The following is a 23,878-nucleotide window of genomic DNA, read 5'->3' as shown; positions in this document are numbered from 1 at the left end:
CAAGTGTTTGTTGCTCCTGTTGCTATGTTCCAAAGCCCTCCCCATTCTTGCTGATAGATAAATGCAATCTCCTTTTCCCTGAAAATACCAAAGGAAGGAGAAAAATCTTATGTAAACCAACCACTGCTGTGTTGTTTTTTTTTTTCTTAAACCACATTCTAGTCTGGTCAGCAATCAAGTGTGGAAATGCACGGTGCTGTGGTTAAAAGAAGGGATGTGACTCACAAGTCCTGAACTTGTAAATATCTTTTCTTTCCCAAAGCTGCTGCATAACCTTGGATAGATGATATGACCTGACAGTGGCTCTCCCCACTTCCTTCACTTTGGGAGCCTCATCCATAAAAGCTGTCAAAAAAGAGAAGGGCAATAAATCCTGTGTTGTGAGTGCAGGTTTAGGTATTTCTGTCTGATTTGGGTAGGGTTTGATCTGGCATAACTGTGCTTTGAGATCAGTACTGAATATACAGTATGCCTGATAGACCTTAACTTTGATTATGCCCAGCATTATCCTCTTCTGTTCTCTTGCCACTTCAGTTTTTTAGGGCTGAACATCAACAGGCTTTGTTGTGTATCTGCACTGTGTGTTACTTTAGCCACAACCTCAGCAAGGTCCAAGACATGTGATGTTTTGTGCATTCCCGTAAGACATCTTATGACATTCAGGGCCATTCTTTCAGGAGGTATCTGTAGCCCACTGCTGCATTTTCCTGCTAAGGCAGGGCTAGGAACAGCATGCAGCTCTCTGCTGAATAAAGTGTGACACAAATAACTTGAATAGCCTTGTCTTCAATACTGGGATGGGTTCTCCTTGTCATCTGTTCCATATTAATTTCCTTGTGTGTCTAAGCTGGAAAAGTGGTATGGATAGTAGGCCTGTGTTCAGCACAGAGTTTATTTTGCTGAAGGGTCCAGTCCTATCTTAAAAGGCCAGTTCCCTTGGTGGACCTATTATTCCCTCTGATTCCTCATCATAGAATCATAGAATTGTAGGGGTTGGAAGGGGTTGGAAGGGACCTCAAGAGATCATCGGGTCCAACCCCCCTGCCAAAGCAGCTCCCTAGGACATATCACTCAGATAGGCGTCCAGTCGGGTCTTGAATGTCTCCAGTGAAGGAGATATTCCCCCCTTTAGCCTTCTCAAGGCTGAACAGTCCCAACTTACTCAGCCTTTCCTCATAGGGGAGATGCTCCAGTCCCTTAATCATCTTTGTAGCCCCTCTCTGGACTCTCTCCAGGAGATCCCTGTCCTTTTTATACCAGGGAGCCCAGAACTGGACACAATACTCCAGGTGGGGCCTGACCAGGGCAGAGTAGAGGGGGAGGATCACCTCCTTTGACCTGCTGGCCACACTCCTCCGAATACACCCCAGGATCTCATTGGCTCTCTTAGCCACCAGGGCACACTGCTGGCTCATGGCCAACCTGTCATCAACCAGGACCCCTAGGTCCTTCTCCACTGAGCTCTTCTCCAGCAGGTCATCCCCCAGCCTGTACTGATACAAACGGTTATTCCTTCCCAGGTGCAAGACTCTTCATTTGCTTTTGTTGAACTTCATCTGGTTTCTCCCTGCCCAGCTCTCCAGCCTGTCCAGGTCTCTCTGGATGGCAGCGCAGTGTTCCTGCGTGTCAGCCACTCCTCCCAGCTTTGTATCATAGTCTGGTTTCTTCAAGGGTAAATTAGAAGTAGTCTACTTTTGGGTATTTCTGCACTGTGGTCTCCAAGCTAACTGAACAGCTCGCTCCCAGAGGAACCGTTCCTGGTTTCAAGCAGTGCCATGGATGGTTGTGACTGTGAACTGGGGAGTAGTGTCTGTGGATGTACGTGTCTTGGGAACCTGTCACTTCATTCAACTCTTGGTCTTCTGGTTAATGAAGCTACAGTAGCCTGTGATACTGCAGCTATTAAACTTACTGCAAAGCAGTTCCTATTTGTACCTTAACTCCCTAGTAGATCTGGACACCATTTTCCAGATGACTCTTTGTTTTAGCTAAAAACCTGCTTCTTTAGAGGTCTGTAAGTATTTTTGCATGTTACTGGAATTAACCGAAGTGGAAAAAATACCCATGAAACAGTCTGTGTTTTAAATTTTTGTTTTGAAACACCTCTCTGATATGCAAAGAAGTTTTGAAATTAATTCAGTTGAATTGGTTTTAATTGAATTCAAACCCAAGCAAAACTTATTTTGACATGTTTCTTTTACATGAAAAATTAAGATTTGGGTGGTTGAATTTTTCCCTGAGCCAGAAGGTGACCCAAAAGATGACTTTTATTGTCACGGTTACATGACACACAAGGTGTGCACCCTGGGCCTGTTTCTGAGTTTGCCCTGGTGACCTACTTCCTTTTACTCCTGGGAGATCCCTTAGACAGGATTGTCACACACTTGGTGCCAAAAGAAGAGCTGTTGTGCCCTGTCCTCCCTTCACCCTAAAAATCCTATTTTCTCAGCTGTTTGGCTCCCATAGCCAGGGTGTCCGAGGACATACTAGACTTCTGAAGAATTTCTTCTCTCAGCTCTTTTGCAAAGCAAGATCTCTGCTCTCTCCTGGTTTTCTGGGCAGCAATATAGGCTGTGTCTTGGCTAATGCAACAGGTTTTACTCTGTGTATGTCAGTAGCCCAAGTCATTGCTTAGCTGTGTCTTGCAGTCACCGTGTGCTCTGCTCCCAGCCCATATGCAACTATCCTCCTGTTTGTGACTCCAAGTCAGGGTTTCTGAAGCAGGGACTAACTTTATGTTGTCTGCCTGGTGCAGCTCTGGTGAGCCAGTGTCTGGGGCCTGTGAGCACTTTTGGTTGCTTAAAAGAGAAAAGGCACAGAAATTGCTTATATTGTCTGTGGACTGTGTGAATGACCTACACATGCCTCGGCTCTTTTAAATATCGCTGCCCCTTCCTGGGTCAGGACATGTGTCTTATTTAAGGCTGTGTTACCTCCCCCATTTTAAAGCTCAGTATAATTCCTTTTGGAGTGTGAAGCACATTGAGAGTCCCCAGTAGGTTACACCTCTTGGCAGCACCACCTCACTCACAGTGTTCTGTAAACAGTTGTCTGCTTTTGCTTGGGTCATCCTTGTGCATTTATGTTCATCATTTTGCAGCTTTCAGTTTGACTTGGTGATGTACCTAAGGCCATTACAGGGTTCTTGTCGTTATGAGTGAGTCACAAAGCACAGTGCAGTGACTTCCTTCCCCTCCAATAACTCTGTCACAGACTGAGGGAGCAGACGTGATGTGAGTTTACTTATAAAGATGCCAAAAATACACTGGATAAAGAAAGGGATGAACAGATTTTCCTTTTTAAAAGCAGGGGTAAAGAAAATAATTATATTCACATTGTTGGATGCTGCCACTTTACAGGACCTTACTTTTAAAACTGCTCTTTCTGCAGTCAACCCACTTTCTCTTATTTCTTAGTAGTTTGGACTTCCATTATTTTAGGCATCAGTGCTGAGCTGCTAAATAGATCCACAGAAAACTATTATTGATGAGCAAGGACTTACTAAACTGTAAGATTAATTTAAAGAGCCACATTCTCTTGAAAACAACTATTTTATGTTGTTAACGTGAACTTTTATTTCAGACCTAATAACTGAAAATAGCTTCATATAAAAATTAATTACAAGTTAATAAATTAATAGTTAATGATTAATGAAATAACTAGTGTATAATTAATGGTCTTGATTAAAATTTAATTGTTAAATAATACAATTAGAAGTTAATTATAAATTACGTGTTTACTGACCTGAAAGCGGCAGCAGCCACCAAACTGCTAATACAGGAAACTCTGATATTTCAAAATAATTTATTCTTCAACATGAAAACTGTATCTTAGTCCCAAATGTAAGAGTAGGAGTTAAAGTTACTGGAATACACCTGAAAACCATGCAGGCTTACGTTTTACGTGACAAACTGTTTCAGTGGCTCACTAATTTCTAGCTTGTGTGCTGCAGGGTAATCAGTGCAATTCCCATGAAATCCATGAAGGTTTTAATGAGCCGTGACATGTTCAGAGCACAGTCAGCATGAAGTAGTGCAGTGTGAGGAAGCTTTTGGCAAAGGCTGATGAGCATAGATCCTGGCTCCTGAGAAGCCAGCTGCTAATCCTGACACTTGACCAGGGAACTCAAATAGTGGGATCTCTGTACCACCTCAGTTCAGCTCCTTCCCTATAAAATTATGGTATCCATAATCTTATTCATAAATACATTTGCTAAACAAGTTTCTCATACTGTTACTGGTTTAGGATACTTGGTGTAGGTGTTTCTGCTAGAATACTTCTTTATTAGAGGACAGGGTAGTTTACTTTTTCCAGGATTCAACTTTTGCAGAAGTCACTGCTCATAAAGGTCTATATCCTACTGGTTTCTGGATGTGTGGATCAAAATCTTCACTTAGCTAAAATGATTCTGACTTTTTGTAGAGATGCTTGCTGTTGTGGTTATCAAAATCTGAATCTAGTTTTTTGAGTTTTGGATCTCCTCTTTTACATTGAACTATTGATAGATATGTCAGAAGTGAATGCTGACAGACCACCTCCATAGCAAGCTGGCAGTGTCATCCCAGTGACATCCATAAGCAAAACTGGGGACTAAGCTGACTGAGCCCAAGGAAGTTATGTTCATTTCAGATTTTAGCATCCTAAATGTAAAACTTTTGACACATTTTTTTTAATTTGGTGGTCCAGAGTTTTAGATTGTAAGGTTTGATCATAACATGAACTTTTATTTTAATCCATTTTAGGTAAAGGCAAGTATTACATTCATATAATGTCAAAGACGAAGTAAACACTTAAGTGAACATCAACTCCTCCTCAGTCACATACTCTCTCTGCTAGTCAGAATTGCAACACTGAGACTCAATAAGCAGAACCAAGAGTGAGTGAAAACTCAAGCAAAATTTGTAACAGGAAGGGTATCTCTTATTAGGTCAATTAATGCAGATAAAAATAATGAGGAGACGTGTTTGTGTGTGCACAAACATTCTGTCATTCACAGAGATGAAACTGGACTTGATTTTTGTTGAATAAATACAAATGTGTGAATTAAAATGAACAGAGAAAAGGCTACTGACAGATGGAGCAATTTTTTCAAATTCTTTTTGCTTAAGTGCTCTTAGTATCATGGGTGAAAAGACTTGCCCGTGGCACTTACTGAATTGCATGGATCCTTTTAGCAGTAGTTTCTTTCCATTGAAAACTTGCTGAGTAGTAGCCAAAGATTTTGGGGGAGCAAGTGCTGAGGAATGATGTACTGAGCACTATAATAAAAGTGGCCCAGAAACAAGATGTGGTGGCTCTTAAGAGGTTCCTCCCTTCTCCCCCTCCCTTAAACCACACACAAAAACATCATCCTAGGTGGTCGAGGAGGCATTGCCTAGAAGTACAAACTGCCTGAATTGCACATGTGATTGTTACACTGGGATAAAAGCTGGAGTCGGGACAAGGGCAGATCCCGCTGCTTCAGTATTTGTACTTTTTGAAAAGCCAATTTGCCAAGCAGCATAACAAGAGCCTAACAAGTGGATAGACATATGGGGAGGCAAAATAATTGTGCATTAGGAAGACTGTGCAGATGTGAGCTAAAGTAAGGGCGTAACTCCATATGGCGCGTTGCTGACCTTCAGTTGGTGCCTGAATGACAGTACGCGGTGTGGGTCGCACCATCTGAGACGTGCTGTACTGGGAGCGGGGCTCAAACCAGACAGAACTGGATTTATGCAGATCATCTGCTTCCTAGGAAACAATAAAGCAGCTACCGACAGCTGTTGTGCTTGAGATCATCAGGGTATTACTGCACCTTGCAACTCTGACACTTTCCCTAACACTAGAGTATGCCCTCACTCTGGAAGAAACTAACGTGTTGACGGCTCTTAATCCTTGTTAATTCCCTATGCAGGGAGAGCAGAGGTGAGCATGCAGAAAACCTGACTTCTGACCATGTTTTCTATGGTTTAAAAGCTTTTATAGACCTTTGGAGAGGAAATTACTTAATCCTTTCAAACACAGTATTAAAAATCCTGTGGTTCGCCTGTTTATTTGAGAACCATCATAATTTGATTTTTTTTTTTAATAAACTGAGCCCAGAGAGATGTGTGTATTAGATAGAATAGATGTGGCACTCCACTATTATGAAAATCTGATGAGTGGATGGCTTAATTCCTCAACCTAGAAATCTTTTGTTAAAATACACTTGATAAGTCCAAACTATGACTTAAGATTTATCATCCTTTGTCTCTCCCTTTCTCTTTTGTCTGTTAACCTAACACTAGCTAGGATTTTGGCCTTATTTTATCAATGGATGCTTTAAGTGGTCAGGAGGATTTGCCACAGTATTCATCTGAAGTCTTTGATATATATGAGATTGTAGGCTAACACCAATAATCTTTTGTGAGGAAGTGTCACAATACATACATCGATCATCCAAGCCTCTATCTGTCAGACCCTCCCAACCCAACCGTATTTTTCATGACACAATGTGGCGCATGGCCTTTAAATTACCCATCTGTCTGACAAATCAGTGAGTATGGCAGAAACTGGCAGCAGTTTGACGTCCCCTATCACTTTTACTGAAGTGAAAGTAATGCAAACAGATTTATGGGATCCCCTTTGATTATAGACTATGAATATATTTGGGATTGATGTTTGGGAGAGAGACACAATAGAGAGGGAGGAAAGGCTTGTAGGCAAAAGCACCAGTGTTGTGTTTACAGCTTTGCATTTCCTATGAGGGAGTTTGTTCTGCGCTTAATTTTTCCCTCCCCATATGGTGTACTTCATCTCAATACATCTGACTTTTTTTTCTTTTTGTTGTTGTTGCTTGTCTCAGGCAATTCTTTAGCTGTTTCAAATTAATAACTTTATAAATATCTTGATATTTATCTGAGTTTTCTTAAATATATTTGCATGACAGCTTTTAAAATACCTGTAATGTTCATTGCATGTCAGTAAATATTGCTGGAGTGCTCTGAATACAAAGGAGCACAGCAGAAGACAAATAGCTGACAAGAATGGCTGCTTGCTGCAGTGCTGGTGAGGACGTGAATTCTGTGGTGGAGTAAAGCAAACCATCGACTTGGCTTTTTGATCCAGTGGTTCATCAAGACCTTGCTTCCATGCAAAGGGTCGGGTCCCAGTATAGTAATTCTTTAAACTTGGTTCATAATCAATGTTTGCCGAACTGTTAGAAAGGGAATTTTATCCTACTTAGGTTGCTGTTTAAGATCAGTGGTGAATTGTGATGGTGAAAGCTGGGACTGAGGACTACTGAGTACATTTCGTGTACAGGTAACAACACGCTTATTCAAACAGTTCTTGGCTGCTGTTGATCTCTTGAAGCCCTAAGCCATCCAATTCAAGTCAGTAGTAGGGTGGTACCCTTCGGGTGTTAGTACGCTTGCTGAATCATTTTCTGAGCTCTCTAGAGCTTACACAAGCTTCTGCCACTTGCCTTTCTTCAGAGATTCCATAGACTTAAATGATTTATTTCTTTTTAAATGAATACTTTTCATGAATGAAGGTGCAGGCATTGGAAGTCATTTAACAAAACAGATAGTTGTGGTTCAGCTGTGATGGCTTTTTCCTAGATTACAGGGGAAATTGTGATTTGTGGAGCTGCCACAGAAACTCAGCTCATTCTCTAAACACCTTTGGAGTTTCCTTATGTCAGGCAGCAATCTGTCACTAGGTTCTTGTATTTCTCTGTTATCACAGCCATTGGTAGCAGTTTATAACTAAACTTCTAGGGGTCGTGGGGAGGAAAAAATACAGCAGATAGCAGAGATCTTGATGTTTGGCTGAGGTTGCCATGTAGGTTTTGAAATACCCAGGAGCCTCTGGCTGCTCCCCACAGGAAAGCCTAGGTGGTCTTTGGGGTCTGTCTGTCTTCTGTCTGGAATTTGGTTAGTGGACACTTATGCAAAGCTTTGTTTTGGCTAAAGGAAACCCTGATATATTTGTGTTTACCCTGTAGTTGACTAAGATATCCCTGGTGGTTGCTGTTTTTTCCAAACCCAGCTACTGCTGTTTCAAAATCTCCATCCACAATTCTTCCATCAGGTCCTGCCTGCCTGCATCCTCCATCCATTCTGAAAACATACTTATTGGAGAGCCCTTTGTGCAAGTCCTACATATTGTTGGTGTTTGTGAGGGAAGCCACATCTACATTGGAGCACAGAAGACTGATGTACCGTCCCAGTGTAGTGTTGAAAAGCACGGACACCAGCTAGGCTAGCATCACTGTGAAAAGGAAAACTACAGATGGTGTCTTTGCTAAGGCTGTTCCTCTGGTATAATCCTGTCTCTACTCTGAGACTTTTTTCAAGCATAGCTTTGTTGGTCAGGGATCTCACCAAGGCAGGCATGACTTTGTAGTTGTGGCTTTAGGCATGTTCTGCATAGCTCAGGTTGCAGAGCAGAGGGGGTGTGTGAGCAAAGTCACACCAGGTTCCCTTTTGGTTTAAGGCAGTCCTAGGCCATTCTGTGTAGGCAGAAGCTCTGAAACCCAAGGAAAGCATGGCTTTCTAGTGCTGACCTTTAGTACAGCATGGTCTGAGTGTCATGTCTAGCACCCAGTGAATGATACTGGATGAAGTGCAGTCTGGTTCCTCTGCTTATAGTCCTTTGTCTAGTTGCTGATGAGTCAAAACACCTACTTTTATGAATAATGAATTTTTCTTTATCTCTAGGGAAGATGCATAAATTTCACTCGGGTGAAATCGGATGGAACCTCTGCCCCTTACAGCCCACCACCGAAGCTGCCACGGCCTGACACTACTGTTCTCAACAACGCTCCAAGGAATCCTTCTCCTCCTGTGTCTCTGCAGCCCCCTTCCAGGCAGCCACCTCCAGGACCACCCCCATCCCGAGCCCCTCCCGGACCTCCTCCTTCGCGCCCACCCCCACAGCCCATGGCTTAGAGCGCAGCAAAACCCTGATGGAGAAAACATGTCCCTTTGCTGAACACGGCATATTTATTGAGTATTGGTTTACAGTTAAAGATATCAGAATTTGTTGCTGGTCAGCAAAAAAAAAAGAAAAAAAAGAAAGGAAAAAAAAATTGCCAAGTGTCAATTTTAGTATATGAATATATTTATACTACACATGCTGAGTAAACATTCAGTGGATAGATTCAGAGCTATGGGGTGTAGAAATAAACCAAAATGATCATCTAGATACAGTAGCAGCTTTTGTATGTATACATTTGAAGACCTATCTACATACGACAGTTGTCTGACTTGGTATGTCAGATCATTCATTAATTAATTACTTTAGCCAGTACACATGCATCAGCTGTTTTGATAGCTGCCACCTGCAAGTTGGTTAAACATAGTTCATTGAGGAATATTTTTTCCCCAACAGTCCTGCATCCAGATACTAATATGGAACAACAATTGCAAAAATAATTCTCTGCCTTTGGTTCTGCAGGTGGAATTTCCATGAAAGTTTATAAGAAGGCTATAACAATAGTGAGGTAAAATGGGACTATGTGTCAATAACCTAGGAAAAGTAATCTACCATAGAAGAGTGGTATCTTTTTCTCCTGAGAAAATCAGTTTTGGCCAGATACTCATTCTAGAAATCCAAACCTTGAAGAAGACCTGGGTTCAGATTTGTTCATGGTTTACAGGAATTTTGAGGAAAATGTTTTGGCAAGGTATTTAGATTCAATTTACAGAAAACACTGTCCAAAATGGAACAAATATACATGCTCTTTGACCATGAGTGCTGTGATACACAAACAGCTAATCAGCAGCACTGGGGGACTGATTCCATTGCTATTTAGATACATTTAGTTTTGATCTTACTGCCAAGCAGAACTAGAGCCTCTTGTGATTTTAAACGTCTTCCTCTATGAATAGCTGCAGATCCTACTAACATGTAAGGTGGCAGTCTAACTGTGGTTGAGAGGCAAGGCATGATGTGTCAGTATGAGCTTTAATCCCTGTTTTATAGGAAGTTTGGCTAGAGGATTTCCCAAACATTGTGACTGCTTACCCATGACCTCAATTCCATGTGTCATCAGAAAGTGATGTGAGCACCCACACAGAGGTGGGAATTCATGACGCGGGACTGTGGGACAGCCCATTAATAGTGTTCATTAAGCAATGCTAAGTGGGTTGAGCCCAGATCATTCCCTAGTGACTCAAAAATAACATCTGAGCTTGCTTCTTCTCCACCATTACCTATCGTATTAGATTGGATGGGGTGGCTGCAAATCCCTATGCTGGTTTGCTTTGGCATTGGCTGTGTTATTAGGTTAGTTGTAGAAATAATGTTTATGTTGCATTATGACACAGCATATACCTATCTCTCCATCTGTGTGTAGGTGTGGGTGTGTAGCACATCACAGTAAGTGGCACAGATAGAATGCTAACTGCATTGTGCAGTTACTCTGGATTGAAGGCCTCTTTGTGCAGTTGTTACAGGCATAAAAAGTTGCACTAGTACAAACAGAAATCAGGCTTCCAATTTCCAGTGGAAGTCCCACTTGCAGAACACCACACCAAGCTCTCATCAGTCTATGCTGATCACTGTGATAGGCTGTGTGTACGCAGCTGAGGCTGTCAAAGATACTCAGAAGAACCACAGAGCCTCTTTCTCCTCTTGCACTGCTCTGCTCTGTTGAGTTATGATCTTACCTCATGTATATTGGTGCAGGTAGTGAAATCACACTCATGGATGCCAGCTGCCCTTGGAGCTGTTCCTAATTTAGGCCTGAACCAGCAAAGCACTTCTGCATGCATTAAAATGTCCTGCAGGTCAAGAGGAACATAGTTATGCCCAAGTACTTTGCTGATCCATGATTTTATTGTGATCTTAAAGGAGAAGTGGGATGTACTCAACCCTGTCCTCATTCTTTTTAGTCACTTGAACAGGGTCTGCATAAATAGGTCCATAAGAATGGATTTCTGCTTACAGGAGAAAGAAGTGTGTGTGTATGTGTGTGCGTGTGTCTGTTTGCATGTGGGAGCTGTGTAGGGGGTTTTTTTGGTTTCTCTTCCTTCACAAAAAAATTGCCTGGAGAACAGCACTCCAAAGAATGGCAAGGGCTTTTGTAGCCAGTGCAACACAGAATCATCACTTGCTTATCTCCATTTCTTTCAGTTTAAAGGTGGAAGTAAAATATGTCAAATTTTCCACTGCAGTTCTGGTGAAGCTCCACTTTTGACACCAGTAAAAGGAACTGGATGACTCCAGCAAGGGGGTAGGGACCTGAATGTAGGGAAAGGTGCTTTACAAGCAGAGATGTTGGCTGATAATGTTTTGGTTGTATGGATGCATATGTGAAATAAATGTGCTGGGTCCAAGACCAGTTGTAATGTCTACATACAGTTGAACCTAACAGTCTAACAGTGATGAGATTGAAACAATGCTGGAGCTCACAAATGATGTAATAATAAAAGGGAAAACTTGCAGATAACTTAAACTTACAGCTTACAGATTTAGAACCTGCTAATAAAGTTCAATTGATAAGTCAGGAGTATGAAAAAGCCTGGGAGCCAGATCATGGATTGTACAGATTTGAGAGGTGTCAGTAAAGTTGTACTCAATGTTGGTAGGATTTTGATTCTTTTCAGTGAGAATGGAGGTGTTGCCTTAGGGAGGGCTTCTTGCAGTCACATGTCCAACATATCTGTTGTTTGCAGTTGAGGAGAATATTCTTTGGTGTAATAGCCAGTTTTACAGAGATGACAGATGCAAACAATTTCTGCATAACTTGCAAGTGCAGTGAGGATACGAGTGGTTTGGGCTTCCAAGCGATCGTATCTGTAGATGATAAAGCAGGAAGCACCAGGAATTTGAAAATCAGATTCCACATAAATGAAATTCCAGGCATTTTCACTATATAAAATTAAGTATTTTGCGTGGGACTCGAGTTTTGGCTGCAGCTTCTGTGATGGGAGCACAACAGGGTTTAGTTTGCCAGTGAAGTGGGGAGAAAGTGAACCTGAACTGAATTGCTTTGCAAAGATGGAGGCAGTGAATATGCTGCACTGGCTACAGAAAGACCTTTTGGTTGCATAGAAATGTAACTATTTGCTATGTAACTGGTTGCTATTTTGCAGTCTGTTGGGCTTAATCCTTACCTGGTGTAAATCAACACAGGCTTACCAAAATGAAGGCAGCTGCCCTTGGAGCTGTTCCTAATTTAGGTGTCTGTCAGCTGAGAGCTGCCTCAAAATAAACAGACAAAATCCTCTACCTGGTTTGACATTTCAGTGCGTTTCTTTCAGCATGCTTGTATGTCAGTTGTAATTACAGTAGTTAAACTGCTAAGAAATGTTCTCATGTGGGATGATCTCCCTGTATTTTCCAGCACATAGCATCATTTGAAACTTGCAAAAAGTGAGTAGCTAATGCTTCCCCAAATCCAAGAGAGAGACTTTTGGCTCACATGTAGCACAGATGTGAAATGAAACAAGGTACAAAGCAGTGGGGAGGGAAACCCAATGTGTTTAAAGCTGAGACAGAGTCCCATTGATCAAAGCATATTTATGGCCATCTTTCAAGCTCAGTGCATGTATTGCCATCTGTGGGAGTAGCCTGCAGAGCAGACGGTCCTAAATGTAAAAAGGAAAAAAAAAAAAAGAATCAGCTCCTCTTCTGAATGAGTGAGCATAACAATGAATGACTATTTCATGAACTGTACCAGTTCAAATGCATGTGCACCTGGTGCTCCTAATGGTTTTTACTCCTGTTGGTCTTTAGACAACATGATCGGTAATTGCTTTCTCTCTCTTTAATTGTTTGCTGTTTTTATTGTTTTGTTTTTAAAAACATTTCACTGAGAAAACAGCCCTTTACTTCTGTAAATATAGAGTTTAATTTGGAGGAGACAGCACACTTCTGGATGTTACTGCTGGACAGTTATTTATTAAAAGGGCTTAAGGTGAATAAATACAGGTGGCTCAGGATACATGCATGCAAGTGTGATAATGCAGTATAGCATTTTCAGTTCTCTGTAGTTTGGGGGAAGGGGATTTTTTGGGTCATCCTAGTTTGTTAGAAGTTTGTTATTGATCTGATACTTTTGAATAATGCAATAGAGATTCCTAATAGTGCTTGAACAGATGTGTAGATTATTGTAGCTTTTTCATTTGGGGGGTAGTGAAGGAGAAATGTTCTAGTTTTTAAGGGGGGAAAAAAATTAAACTTCTTTTTAGAAAAAGATGTGTGTTTTCAGAAACAATGAGACTGTGGGCTGATAGACAGCCCAGGCATGGAGATGAGGGACAGAGGAAGCAGTTGGATTTTTGAGGGACAAAAAAGTTCTACATGGGAGTGTGGGTTTGTTACTGGTACATGTGGTACAAATTTCTGTATCTGACATGCTGCTTCCATGTTATAATCATATAACCTTTATGCATTTTCTGCTCCTGCACCCGTTTTTCTGAGAAAACCTTGCAAATGTAATGCCTGCATGCAGATGTGGGAGATGTAGCCAAAGTTTTATAATCAAACATAATGTAGTCTTAATGGATTCAAAATCAACAATAAAAGTGCTTACTGGTTAAACACTACACAGAATTTCATTGCAGGGTCATTTTAAGAGGAGATAAGCTTGTCTGTACTTGGTTTCTAATCAGCTCAGCCATCTATGTGAAGTTGGGCTATCAGAATTCCCATCCCCAAGTTCCTATTGACTGGTTATTTCACTGCAGACAAAGGCATGTTCTGTGCCTTAGTTCCTGTTTCTGGCCTGAGAATTTAAATCTTTGCCTGCTTCAAAGGTAAGGTAGATCTTGGGTTGCAGCATAGAAATGCTGATTTAGCACTGACTCCAGTGGAGCTTAAACATTGACAGATGGGACACAGTGTGAACTCATTGCTGCTGTCTTGAAGTTAGTAATGCATAAAAACAACAAAATAGAAACCATGCAAAACAAGATGCTAGAGCTCAAGACTTTAGCAAAGAGAAATTCTATAGCAAACCTTCCACTTAGGAAAACCAAGTCACCAGGCTCTTAACCAATGTCTGTACTCAAGCAGAACTACTGATGGTTAAGAGTCTTGCCTGAAGGATGAAAGACTGCATCATAACACCCCCTTCTCCTTCACTGTCTCTGAAGCTAGATTTTTCTTCTCTCCTTGCTGCTAACGCTTCCTCTGTATCTTTTCAAGTCCCATTAAAGTTTGGGCAGGGAGTGGGGGTGCTAGTGGAAATATAAGACAGGCAACAAGGTCAAGAAGGGTAGGCCACAAGAATCTCCAACCCCAGAAGGCTGCAATTATGGGTAATGAAGGCTGCTGCAAAGCTGCTGAGCTGTGCTACACAGTCTGCCCTGTGCTATGGCAGCCACAGCCCTGTGTACAATGGGAAAGGAAACGGGGTCTTGTACTCACACAGCACCCTGAGCCCATGTGAGCCTAATCTGCAAAAATGGTGGGCACTGATTTTTGGGGGGTCTGGTAGCCACATGAAGTCATCATGACAAAGCAGGTGGGAGCTGTGTGGTGGCTGAGCCGGGCATCCCTCTGCCTTTGGCAGCTCCAACTGGCTGTGCTGCTTAATGGAGCTGAAATCCTTTGCTTGGAGCTGCGCTCCTCCCTCTGACAAAAGAGCTGGGGTAGCTCTCTGCTTCCCAAGCTGGCATGACAATGGTCTCCCAGAATGGTTTTGTGGCCTTCACTCTTTTTTGTTCTTCCATCTGGTGCTTATGCGAAAGGCAGGCTCGGGCTCTCCAAAGAGATCAGATAAACAAAAGCGGTCCTAGAGCCAAAGCTCTGGGCATTTTTGTTCGGCATTAACAAAAACCTGACACTGGCTGCAGCTGTTGCTGGTTAGGTTTATGCATGCCTGAGACGACAAAATTTGGATTTGACCTGAACTTCCCCAGAGACTGGGAATGTGCAGATCCAGGGCTTTGGTTATGGGCTTGACTATAAATAGCCTCTAGTGCTGATTTAGCATCTTTCATCATACTTCACAGTCTCAGGAGTGGCATTTACATGTGAACATACACCAACATACCCTATTTGGCTGCATGGAAGTCAGCGGCAAGAATTTTACTGGCTTCAGCAATCTGAGCCAGGAACTGAAAAAATGCCCTTTCCCCCCTGTTCTCTCATTCCTTAAGAAGCCACAGGCAAAGCACATCGCCCATGCTGAAACTTGTCTGATCTTTACTCTGTGATTGTGCTTTGTTCTCTGGGTTAGGATTCCTCTCAAGCTTCATCCGTTTTTGTAGCAAAATTTCTCACTCCCTGCACCTTGAGGAACCCCCTTTTCACTGCAAGGGAGGCTAGAAGTTTTCTAGCCTGATATTACTCAGATTTCTGACTGCAGCTCGTGAGAACAGAGATGATGAGAGTTCCCTGAAAGAAAGAGGACACCCTGCTGAAAAGTTTGGTCTGTGATGTAAATGGAGAAATGTTTCCTTTGCAGCTTTCAGAGGTGCATGGTTGTTGTGAGTGAATGAATACTTCACTGAAAGTCCCTACGTAACCCCACCCATGTCTCTGCCACAGAATTCATTGAAGTGAGCACTCCTCATGCCAGCCTATCATTGCCTGGTAGCAGCTGCATTGCCATGTTGGTGTCTTCCTACATTTGCTGAGCCTCTAGGCCATGACTCTTGGGCGTAGACTGTTTCTTCATGATAGAAACAGGGATCCTGTAGAAGTACCCTATCCACAAGAATGGTCCCAGAGACCCTGGTGTGGTTTGTCTATTCCCAAGCTAGCAGGTATGGCCAGGTACTGCTTGTGGCTCACACCGTTTGTCCTTCTCAAGGAGAAAAAGTACGCAGGGAGAAATTGTAGCTCTCTCCAGGCTCTGGGGTTTCCCAGCCATCAGTCTATTTTTGCCAGTATAAATGGTTTGCATGGAAGTGACTCACAGGTCAAAATAGGAAATAGTTCATTTCCCTCCCAGCCAAGGGCAGGAGCAGGTCTGCCCCTATCCCAGGCCAGCCTGGCCCAGCACTGCCCTGGGAAGAGCAGGCGGGATGTTTCCCAAGTGGCCTCAGCCATTGGCTCCACATGATCTCCTTGAAGGTGTATCTGCAGGGTGAATTTTTTGCATCCCACATGAATCCTATTCTTCTCTTTATCTTGAGCCGTGCACAGGCAGTGGATGTCTGTTCCTCAGGGGCCTGAGCTACCCTCTCTCTGATGGTGCCGAATGGGGCTCTGGACAGAGAGAGTGCCCCTGGGTTCAGCACCTCCAGAGAGTCGTTCTTGTGAGGTGGCACAGCCAGCATTAAGACTCCTTCCCTCATATGTTGCTACCACAGGCAAATCAGGCTATGGCTATTTATCTGCCCTCCCTTTTGTGCCTCAGTTTCCCTTGTTGGGAAGACAGAGCCCAGCTCTGGCTGTTTGAACTGTACAGCTCAGCACTCCTGACCAAGAAGTTTCTGCAGCTGTAGCTAGGGTGACTCCTCTCAGATTCTGCAGCTGCCAACTTTCCTCTGCCGGTGCCTTTGCAGCTCCTCCTGGGGCAGAGCGAAGAAGTGGGAGAAGCTCCAGGTGCTGGCCATGTTCATGACTCACATTTGCTATTCCAGCATGTTTGGTAGTTCAGGAGTAGCCCCAGTGCAACAGCCAGAATTAAGTGTAAAACCAGCCCATGGGTGTGTTTGCAGCCAAGCAAAGTATGTGGTGTCTCTCTGCCAGGTTCTGGCCACAGCAGACCCATTCCTAACCAGCCCTTGGAGAGCTGCACACAGTGGACAAACTGTGCAGAAGCACTTGCCCCTGCTAGTCTGCTGTTGCTCACACTGCAGGCAAACGTCAGCCCCCAGAGCCTGTTGGCTTGTTCTTGTAGTTACCTGTGAGCCCAAAGATGCTCTGTCACTGGCCTTTATTCCAGCACGACAAAGAGGCAGGTGACTGAAGCTGCCCTAGAGGCCATGATCTGAGCAGAGCACTTCCACCACCAAGGTGGAAAAAGTGCCATGAGGATCACAGCTTCGCTGCATCCGTCACCCAGCTGAGCATCCCTTTGAGATGTGGGGACTGGAATCCCAGCAAGAGCCCTGGCTACCCCACACCTGTTCTGCCCCTCTGCTGTGGGGTAACTCTCCCCCAGCCTTTCCTCCTGCATCATCGAGGGGCCTGACAGCACGCATGGCATTTCCATCTGCTCATCAGGGGGAATCCTTGAGAACAGCAAGGAAATAGTTAGCAAGCGTTTGTCCTGTGTGCCTTTCCCAGCGTGGATGCTGTGAGACCCAAATCAGTGCTAGCCAAGAGTTGCACCTTGGCATGGCTGTGCCCGGTGCAAGGGAGACCACAGCACACAGGCACGGGAACGTCATGGCACATGGCACCAGCCCAAGGTGGCCATTCGGACTACGGCCCCCTGGCAGCGCTCAGCACTCTGGTAAGCGCAGTGCGGGGCTCTCTGAGCTTGAGAGGGGGACGGTGGCCACGGCGGTCAGAGAGGCAGGTCTGGCCGTACTGCCACTGGAGGGCAGGGCTCGACAGCCTATTTCCCGCAGCGGAGCAGTCCGCTCTGACTTCTCCAGAGTAGAGTGGGAGATGGGCATTGCTTTTAAACAAAAAAATTTGTTTCAAGCTGTTTTTGTTGTGAAAACCTTGCTTAAACCAGCAGTTCGAGCTCCAGCATCAGCCTCTTTTACTGCCCACAAAGTGAACATGCTGTCCAGGTGCTTTCTGTTCATCCATCATGCTGAGGAGCAGCTCTCTGGCTGTAAAATGTGTAGGCCACATCGCTGCTGTCTTCAGTACAGTCCTCCTCATCTTAACCACTGGCTAGCTCAGACCTGAGCCACCCAAGCCACTGTGAACTCGAGGTCCGTGTGTTCGGACCTATGCAAGCCCCAGCTGAAGTGTGCTGTTGGAAATGAGCCACCGTGCATGAGCCTTTGCTGTGTTCTCTACATTGAGCTTTTCATATGAGCAGAGTCACTGGTGAGCTGTGACCTGGTTGCTGCATCACTGCCAAAGAGACACAGACCAACTCTGAAACACGTGTCACATAAGATCATCCAGCCAGACAAGCCCTGACTTTCAGTCCTATTATGTTCTTGAGACAAGCCCTGACTATCAGGAGTACTCTTCTGTTCTTGCACCTCACAGAGGTGATCTGTGGGCTGAAGATAATTATTCTGCATCTGAAATGTTCAGCCCTTGTTTATCACCTTTGAAAATAACCTATAGTTTGTTACACAAGGTAGTCTGACAAGGCATGAATGAATGCTTCATGCCATTCTGCAACTGAGAGACTGTGGTGCTGTGAGTCTGGCTCTTGGAGAGCTTGTTTTGTTTTCTTGCTCTCTCCATGACCCTAAACACATCCTCTCTGGTTTGACCCAATGGATTCTAATCACCTCAGTATCACAAAGGGGGTAGTTTTAGATCACCCACCCATATCTAGCAGAGGTATCTAAGAAAAACTTGAACACTTGGAAGATTTTCAACTAACACAGACCACAACCCTCAGCTTAAGGGGACCAGGCTGTTTTAGCAGCACTATTGCTATTTTTAGTGTCTTTAAGGCAAGCGTCTTCTCTAAGATTACTTGCCATGTTTTCTGCTCTTGTTACTACAAAAACAATTTGTGAAATATGTTGGTTTCTCTTAGAAAGCAACATGCATTGTGTAAGCACACAATAAAATACCAAAATAAACCATTACCACCACACACTCCCACTAGCTTTGAACTCTTCAATGGGACCTAGGAGCACACATCCGGGTGAGGGGGAAGATTTCTATGTGTCCATATTTTTGAGAGATCTGGCTCAGCAACCTGTCTGCACTTCGAAGGACAGATTGTCACATGCAGATCCATTTATCAAAGCCTTGCTCCTGCCCATAAGCACCAGTGTACCCAATGGTCTGCTTACGTGATGAAGATCATAGATACTTGAGTAGAGACTGAATGTCCCCCAGAGAGGAAAGTAATATTTCAGGTCTCTTTGCCTCTGTTTTTCTTTGTCAAGATTTTAAGACATGGATGCCTATGCTGTCTATCAAGACATCTGAATGTATGCAGTGTAACTGGCAGGACCATGCTGACTTTAGCAGTGTCACTGCAATTTTGCAGCGGGGGGGGGGGGGAACCAAAGCCAAGTGAGAGGCCATGAATCTGTCTCAGCACTCACTGCAATCACTGGGAAAGCTTCCACTGGTTTCACAGGTGACAGAAGAACACAGAGAAATATCTGCACCCAATAGAAAAGTTCTTCCTAGTGCATCAATCCTGTGCTTGTTTATTTTGATGACAATGTCATGACAGCATCATATCCTAATAGTTGTAAGCTTTTTAAATCAGGGATTACTCTTTGTCTCGCTACTTCTAGAAACTCAACAGGGCCATAGTCTGAAGCAGCCCTTAGTACTAGGGCCCAGACACAGTACTGCTATGCAGTGTTCCCAAACTGTGTCATTGAACAATTACAAACCATCATTCCTAGCCTAGCTGTACTTGTAGCATCTCATGGAGCCTGCTCCTTGATGCTCTCGTCAGTGTAGCCAGCTCTAGGCTGAAACACGGCCACTTCAAAGCTCAATGCAAACTGAGCTGTAGAGAAAGATATGAAAAAGAATGCTAAATACAATCAACGTGAGAGAGATAAGCAGAAGAGTCAATACTGAAGCTAGATGTTTCCTGAAGCACTAGGATGACCTCTAAATTTACCAAGAAATCAGAAGTGACATCATTTTCTCTTGTTTATTAACCTTAAGCTCCTTTAGCATAGCTCAATCCACAGTGCTTGAACTCTGTGTGGATCTCAAGCCATCTAGATGCAGCTGCTGCTGGTGCCACCCTGCATGATCAACATCAAGGTGATGGGAATTGCTGGTTCAATTCCTGCCATGGGGTGAGGCAAGTTGACAGGGGCAAAAAAAGATGCCTCCATCACTATTAACAACTGTGTAAGAGCCAGAAATATGGAATAACATATTTTGCTAAGAAAGACTGTCCGACATGCCAGTCAATGCAAGTAGTAGAGAGTATGTTGCTGCTTAGCTGTGAACAGCTGGACTCCAGGCATATTCAGGGACTTTTTCCTCTTCTCCCTTAGGCTGCTCTGTATAAATCCATCTCCATCGGGGTTATTTCCAGCAGCAGGACTGTAATTGTGTTCAGACACCTGGTACTTATTCTATCACAATCTAAACAAAAACAAAACAAAACAAAATATCACATAGAAATAGGTGAGGACACACACAAGATATTTCACACACAAACATCCAAAGGCTTCCCAAATGTTGCCTCCCACCAGCTTCTGGCACATGAATTCCTGGTATCTGTCATATCCCCATCAAATGAGCTGCCTTTGCCTATTTTCCTTCAGGGGGTGCTTTTTTTGTTGGCCTTTGGAGTTAAACTAGAGCAGCTATTGCCTGCTTTGCACGAGGAATGGTTGTTAGGGCTCCTGGGAGGAATTCCTTGGCACCAGCACCAGTGCAGGAAAGCAGTGAGCAGAAAAATTCTCAGTCAGAATTAGCCAGAAGCAGAGCGCAGCAGGAGCAAGCCAAAGGGACATGCTCTGCTGTGTTTGTGTTAGTGCCTCACCCTGGCTCTCCCACCTGCAGCACTGAGGCCCCGTGCCACAAAGGTGCTCTGCAGAGATGAAGCCAACACCCCTTTCACTAATCTGTGCAAACCTCTGTGCAGTCCCCTGCAGCACCATCTGTCCCCACTGACCCCAGGCTCGTCCTCCTGAGCTACAAAGGTGCTCGAGTTGTTTGACTCTATTGCTGTTTCTGTGATTGAACACCTCCCACAACAGACGTATATTTTCTCTTATCATACTTGGCACATAACTGCTTGTGGTAATAAATTTGGAAAATTAGACTACGCTAGTGCTTTTCAAATGGAAATAATCCTATTTTGGTGTCATTTCCACTTTGAAAGATGTTTCAAAGGCAAAAGAGGAAAGGGCAGGGTGAGTAGTGAGCTGCCAGGTATGGGATTACAATTTTTGTAGGCTTCAGTGGTTTTATTTTTGCTTTACAGATGCTTTCCTAGCTCAAAGCTGGTGCCTTCCCCATCTGCTGGTTTCCCCAGTTCACACCTCTTTCATAAACAGACAGCAACTTTTTGTTTGGATTGGCAAATTTACACAGCTCTCCCATATACTGATCTGATTTCAGGTGATGGTAAGTTGAATAGTAGATGTAAGGGCATTTGCTCTTAGCAATTGTGAGGGCATTCAGCTGTTTGTATCCATTTAAGCAGGGATAAACAGGAAGGGAAAAAAAAAGGAGTGGTAGAAGAAGGTGCTGCCTGGTCTCTGGATTGTTTGTGCAGTGGTTTAAACCACAGGTTGAAGGTTGAAACCACTCTAGTTTTCTCAGTGAGACAGTCTAAGCCTGTCTGCAAACACAGCAGCTGTTGGGGCAAGGAAGAGATGGATGTAAGCTACTGGCAGGTAGGGCAGAGTGTTGAGCTAAAAGCCTTGTAAGCAAGGGGAGGGGGGTTATGGCCAGACCTGGAAAAAATAGTGCTGCATGAGTTTGGTGGTTATGTGTAGAAGAAATTCTGGAGGTTGCTGAACTGACTTCTCATCAGAGCTACAGTTCCACATGGTATCACTTACAGACTGGGTTGGAGAAAGTTATTAATCTTCTAGCACTGTAGCAGAATACCTCTCTCCTGTTTGGTCTGAGGGGTGATCTCTAATTTCCTCAAATTTAAGCAGTTATGTTATGCAGTTGAACAGACTTATGCTTTGCACAGAAGTGTGTTTGGTCTGTTGATTTCATTTGATTTCCAAGTTCCTGACCAAAAAAAAAACCCCAAATACAAGTTTTGGGGTGAAATTCCCAGTGGGTTGTGCTGCTCTTGTTAGACTTGAAAGTTCTAATAGAAGTGAAAGCTGAGCAGTTGAGAAACCGATTTTCATAAGCTTTCATGTTTCAAAGCAGTCAGCTCATGACCTGAAACTTCCCAGGCATAGGGCCAGACTTTACAAACCTGAAGATGGGGAAAAGGGAGCTGCCTCTGCACACCAGAAAACTTCAGTTACCCTCAGTCTAAATTAGAGTGTACTTTACACTGATCTCATTTGACCTAAACAGAGCAATTGGAGCTTAGTGGGTAATTAAAGCTTCTTGAAACAATGCTAGTAATGTGCTGCTCTAAGACTATCAGCACCTTTATTTCATGCTGTAAGTATTTTTGGAGTTTGAAAAAGGTTGAGCACAATCCTGCTAGTGATTTTTTTTATACTGGTTAAGTATGTATCAGGGGTAGTTTCCATGTCATTGATTCAAGCTTGGAAAGTCCCAAGGGTGGAGTCAAGAAAAGTAAACTACCCTAGCAGCTTCTTCATTTGTTTAGTTGAAAATTTATTTAAACCAAATAGCTTTAAAAACCCCAAACTAAACCTGATTGTGTTGCATGTGCTGCTTCTGCTGGAGGGTTCTGCTCACTCTTGCTAGCTGATGGCCGTACTGGGCATATTGGCAGGAGTAGGAACCCTCTGAAAGACTAGAGAAGGCCTGTGCATGGGGCTTGAGGCAGATTCACTGCTGGACACACTTTGCAGTTGTCTGTGCCCACAGAGTGATTGACCCACTGTCCAGGTAACAGCCTTGCAGATGACTATTTTGTGGGGTACCCTACAGTACAAGCAAACATGATCACTGGCAGAGTCAGATTTTAACTGCCTTAATATGATGTTGGGCAGAGTGTCTATTGACAGTCTAGTTAATGGATTTGGAGTTCATTTTCTGAAAAGTAGAGTTACCTGAGGTGCAAAAATGTCCTTGGGGATGGGGAAGAGGGGGGCTGCAAGAAGGCTTGGGAGAAGCTTGGATCAACATTTATCCCTCTTCTGAAGTTTTGCATGTTCCTGAAGGTAATCATGGAGCTCTGTGTGAGGTTGTGCCTTACATAGCTTACTGGTGCTATAAAAGCCTTGTCTGATACGCGGTTGTGAAATGTATCAACCATGGATAAGCTAATTCACAAACACAGCATGTGTGTTAAGGGAGGAGCAAGAAGTGTAGTGAAGGTGAGCCTGTTCATATTTAACACTGCTCAGCATCTGTGCAAGAAAAAGGATTTCAGTGTCTGCCTCCTGCTCCACTGCCCTGTGAGGGCTGACTGCTCTGCTCTGCTTTGTATTAAGACTCTGCAGCACAGCTCTGAGTCTTGCTGCAGGGTTCCAGTTCTCCAGACCTTTCTGAGTCCATCCATCTTGATTTCATAAACTTTGGCCAGTGTTGCTCTGAGCTAAAGTTCCTTGCAGCTTTTTTTAGTTCAAGCTGCAAAATGATCACTTGGGCTTTTTCCCATTTTCTGTCTGGTTTGCTCTCTGCTCCCCTCTGTGACCTACAGCTGTTTGCTATGACTGTCATCTTGCCATCTAGAAGAGCTTCTTTGTCCTTGGAGTCCTCAAGAAAGCTGACTTCCGTGGCAAGCTGACCAAAATAAATCCTAACACAGGGAAGAGGCATATCTATCCAGCTAGGCATAGCCTTGGGATCCAGCAAAAGTGAATCTACCCTGCTTGTGAATCCAACCTTACCCCCAGGAGGGGGAGAAACAAAGAACCAGTCATGACTTCTTTCTTTGTGCCCTTGCTTAACCTGTATGCTTCTCAAACATGACTAGACACCAAGCCATCACAGACCCTAGTGGCATGTTTATTATGCCAAGGGTGATGCCTTCTCCTTCCAACTTCCCCTTACCATATGATGGAGGGAGGGGTTGTAGTTGGAGCAGTTTGTAAAACCAAACAAACAGAAAAAACCCCGAACAAACAAACCAAAAAAAAAAAAAAAAAATAGAAAGCAGCCTGTGGGAAGGACTTGGAGAAGTTTGTGGAGGGCTGTCTCCCATGGGAGAGACCCCATACTGGAGCAAGGGAAGAATGTGAGGAGTCCTCCCCCTGAGGAGGAAGGAGCTGCAGAGACAGTATGTGATGAACTGACCATAACCCACATTCCCTGTCTC

The 23,878-nt window shown here is 43.8% G+C and overlaps 1 protein-coding gene across 1 annotated transcript in view; it reads left to right on the top strand.

Moving 5' to 3' along the window:
• ANTXRL (ANTXR like) overlaps positions 1-9,357 on the top strand; it is a 55,106-nt gene extending 45,749 nt beyond the window's left edge. Inside the window, exon 18 of the mRNA XM_084264308.1 lies at positions 8,685-9,357. Within this exon, the coding sequence (XP_084120434.1) occupies positions 8,685-8,915 (231 nt within the window). The 3' untranslated portion in view covers positions 8,916-9,357. The remainder of the gene's footprint in view (positions 1-8,684) is intronic.
• The last annotated feature ends 14,521 nt before the right edge of the window (positions 9,358-23,878 follow it).

The sequence above is a fragment of the Gallinula chloropus genome (assembly GCF_964237585.1).
Source record: "Gallinula chloropus genome assembly, chromosome: 5".
NCBI classification, from domain to species: Eukaryota; Metazoa; Chordata; class Aves; order Gruiformes; family Rallidae; genus Gallinula; species Gallinula chloropus.
Note: the sequence above shows the minus strand (reverse complement) of the source record. Positions and strands in the feature narration are given on the sequence as shown.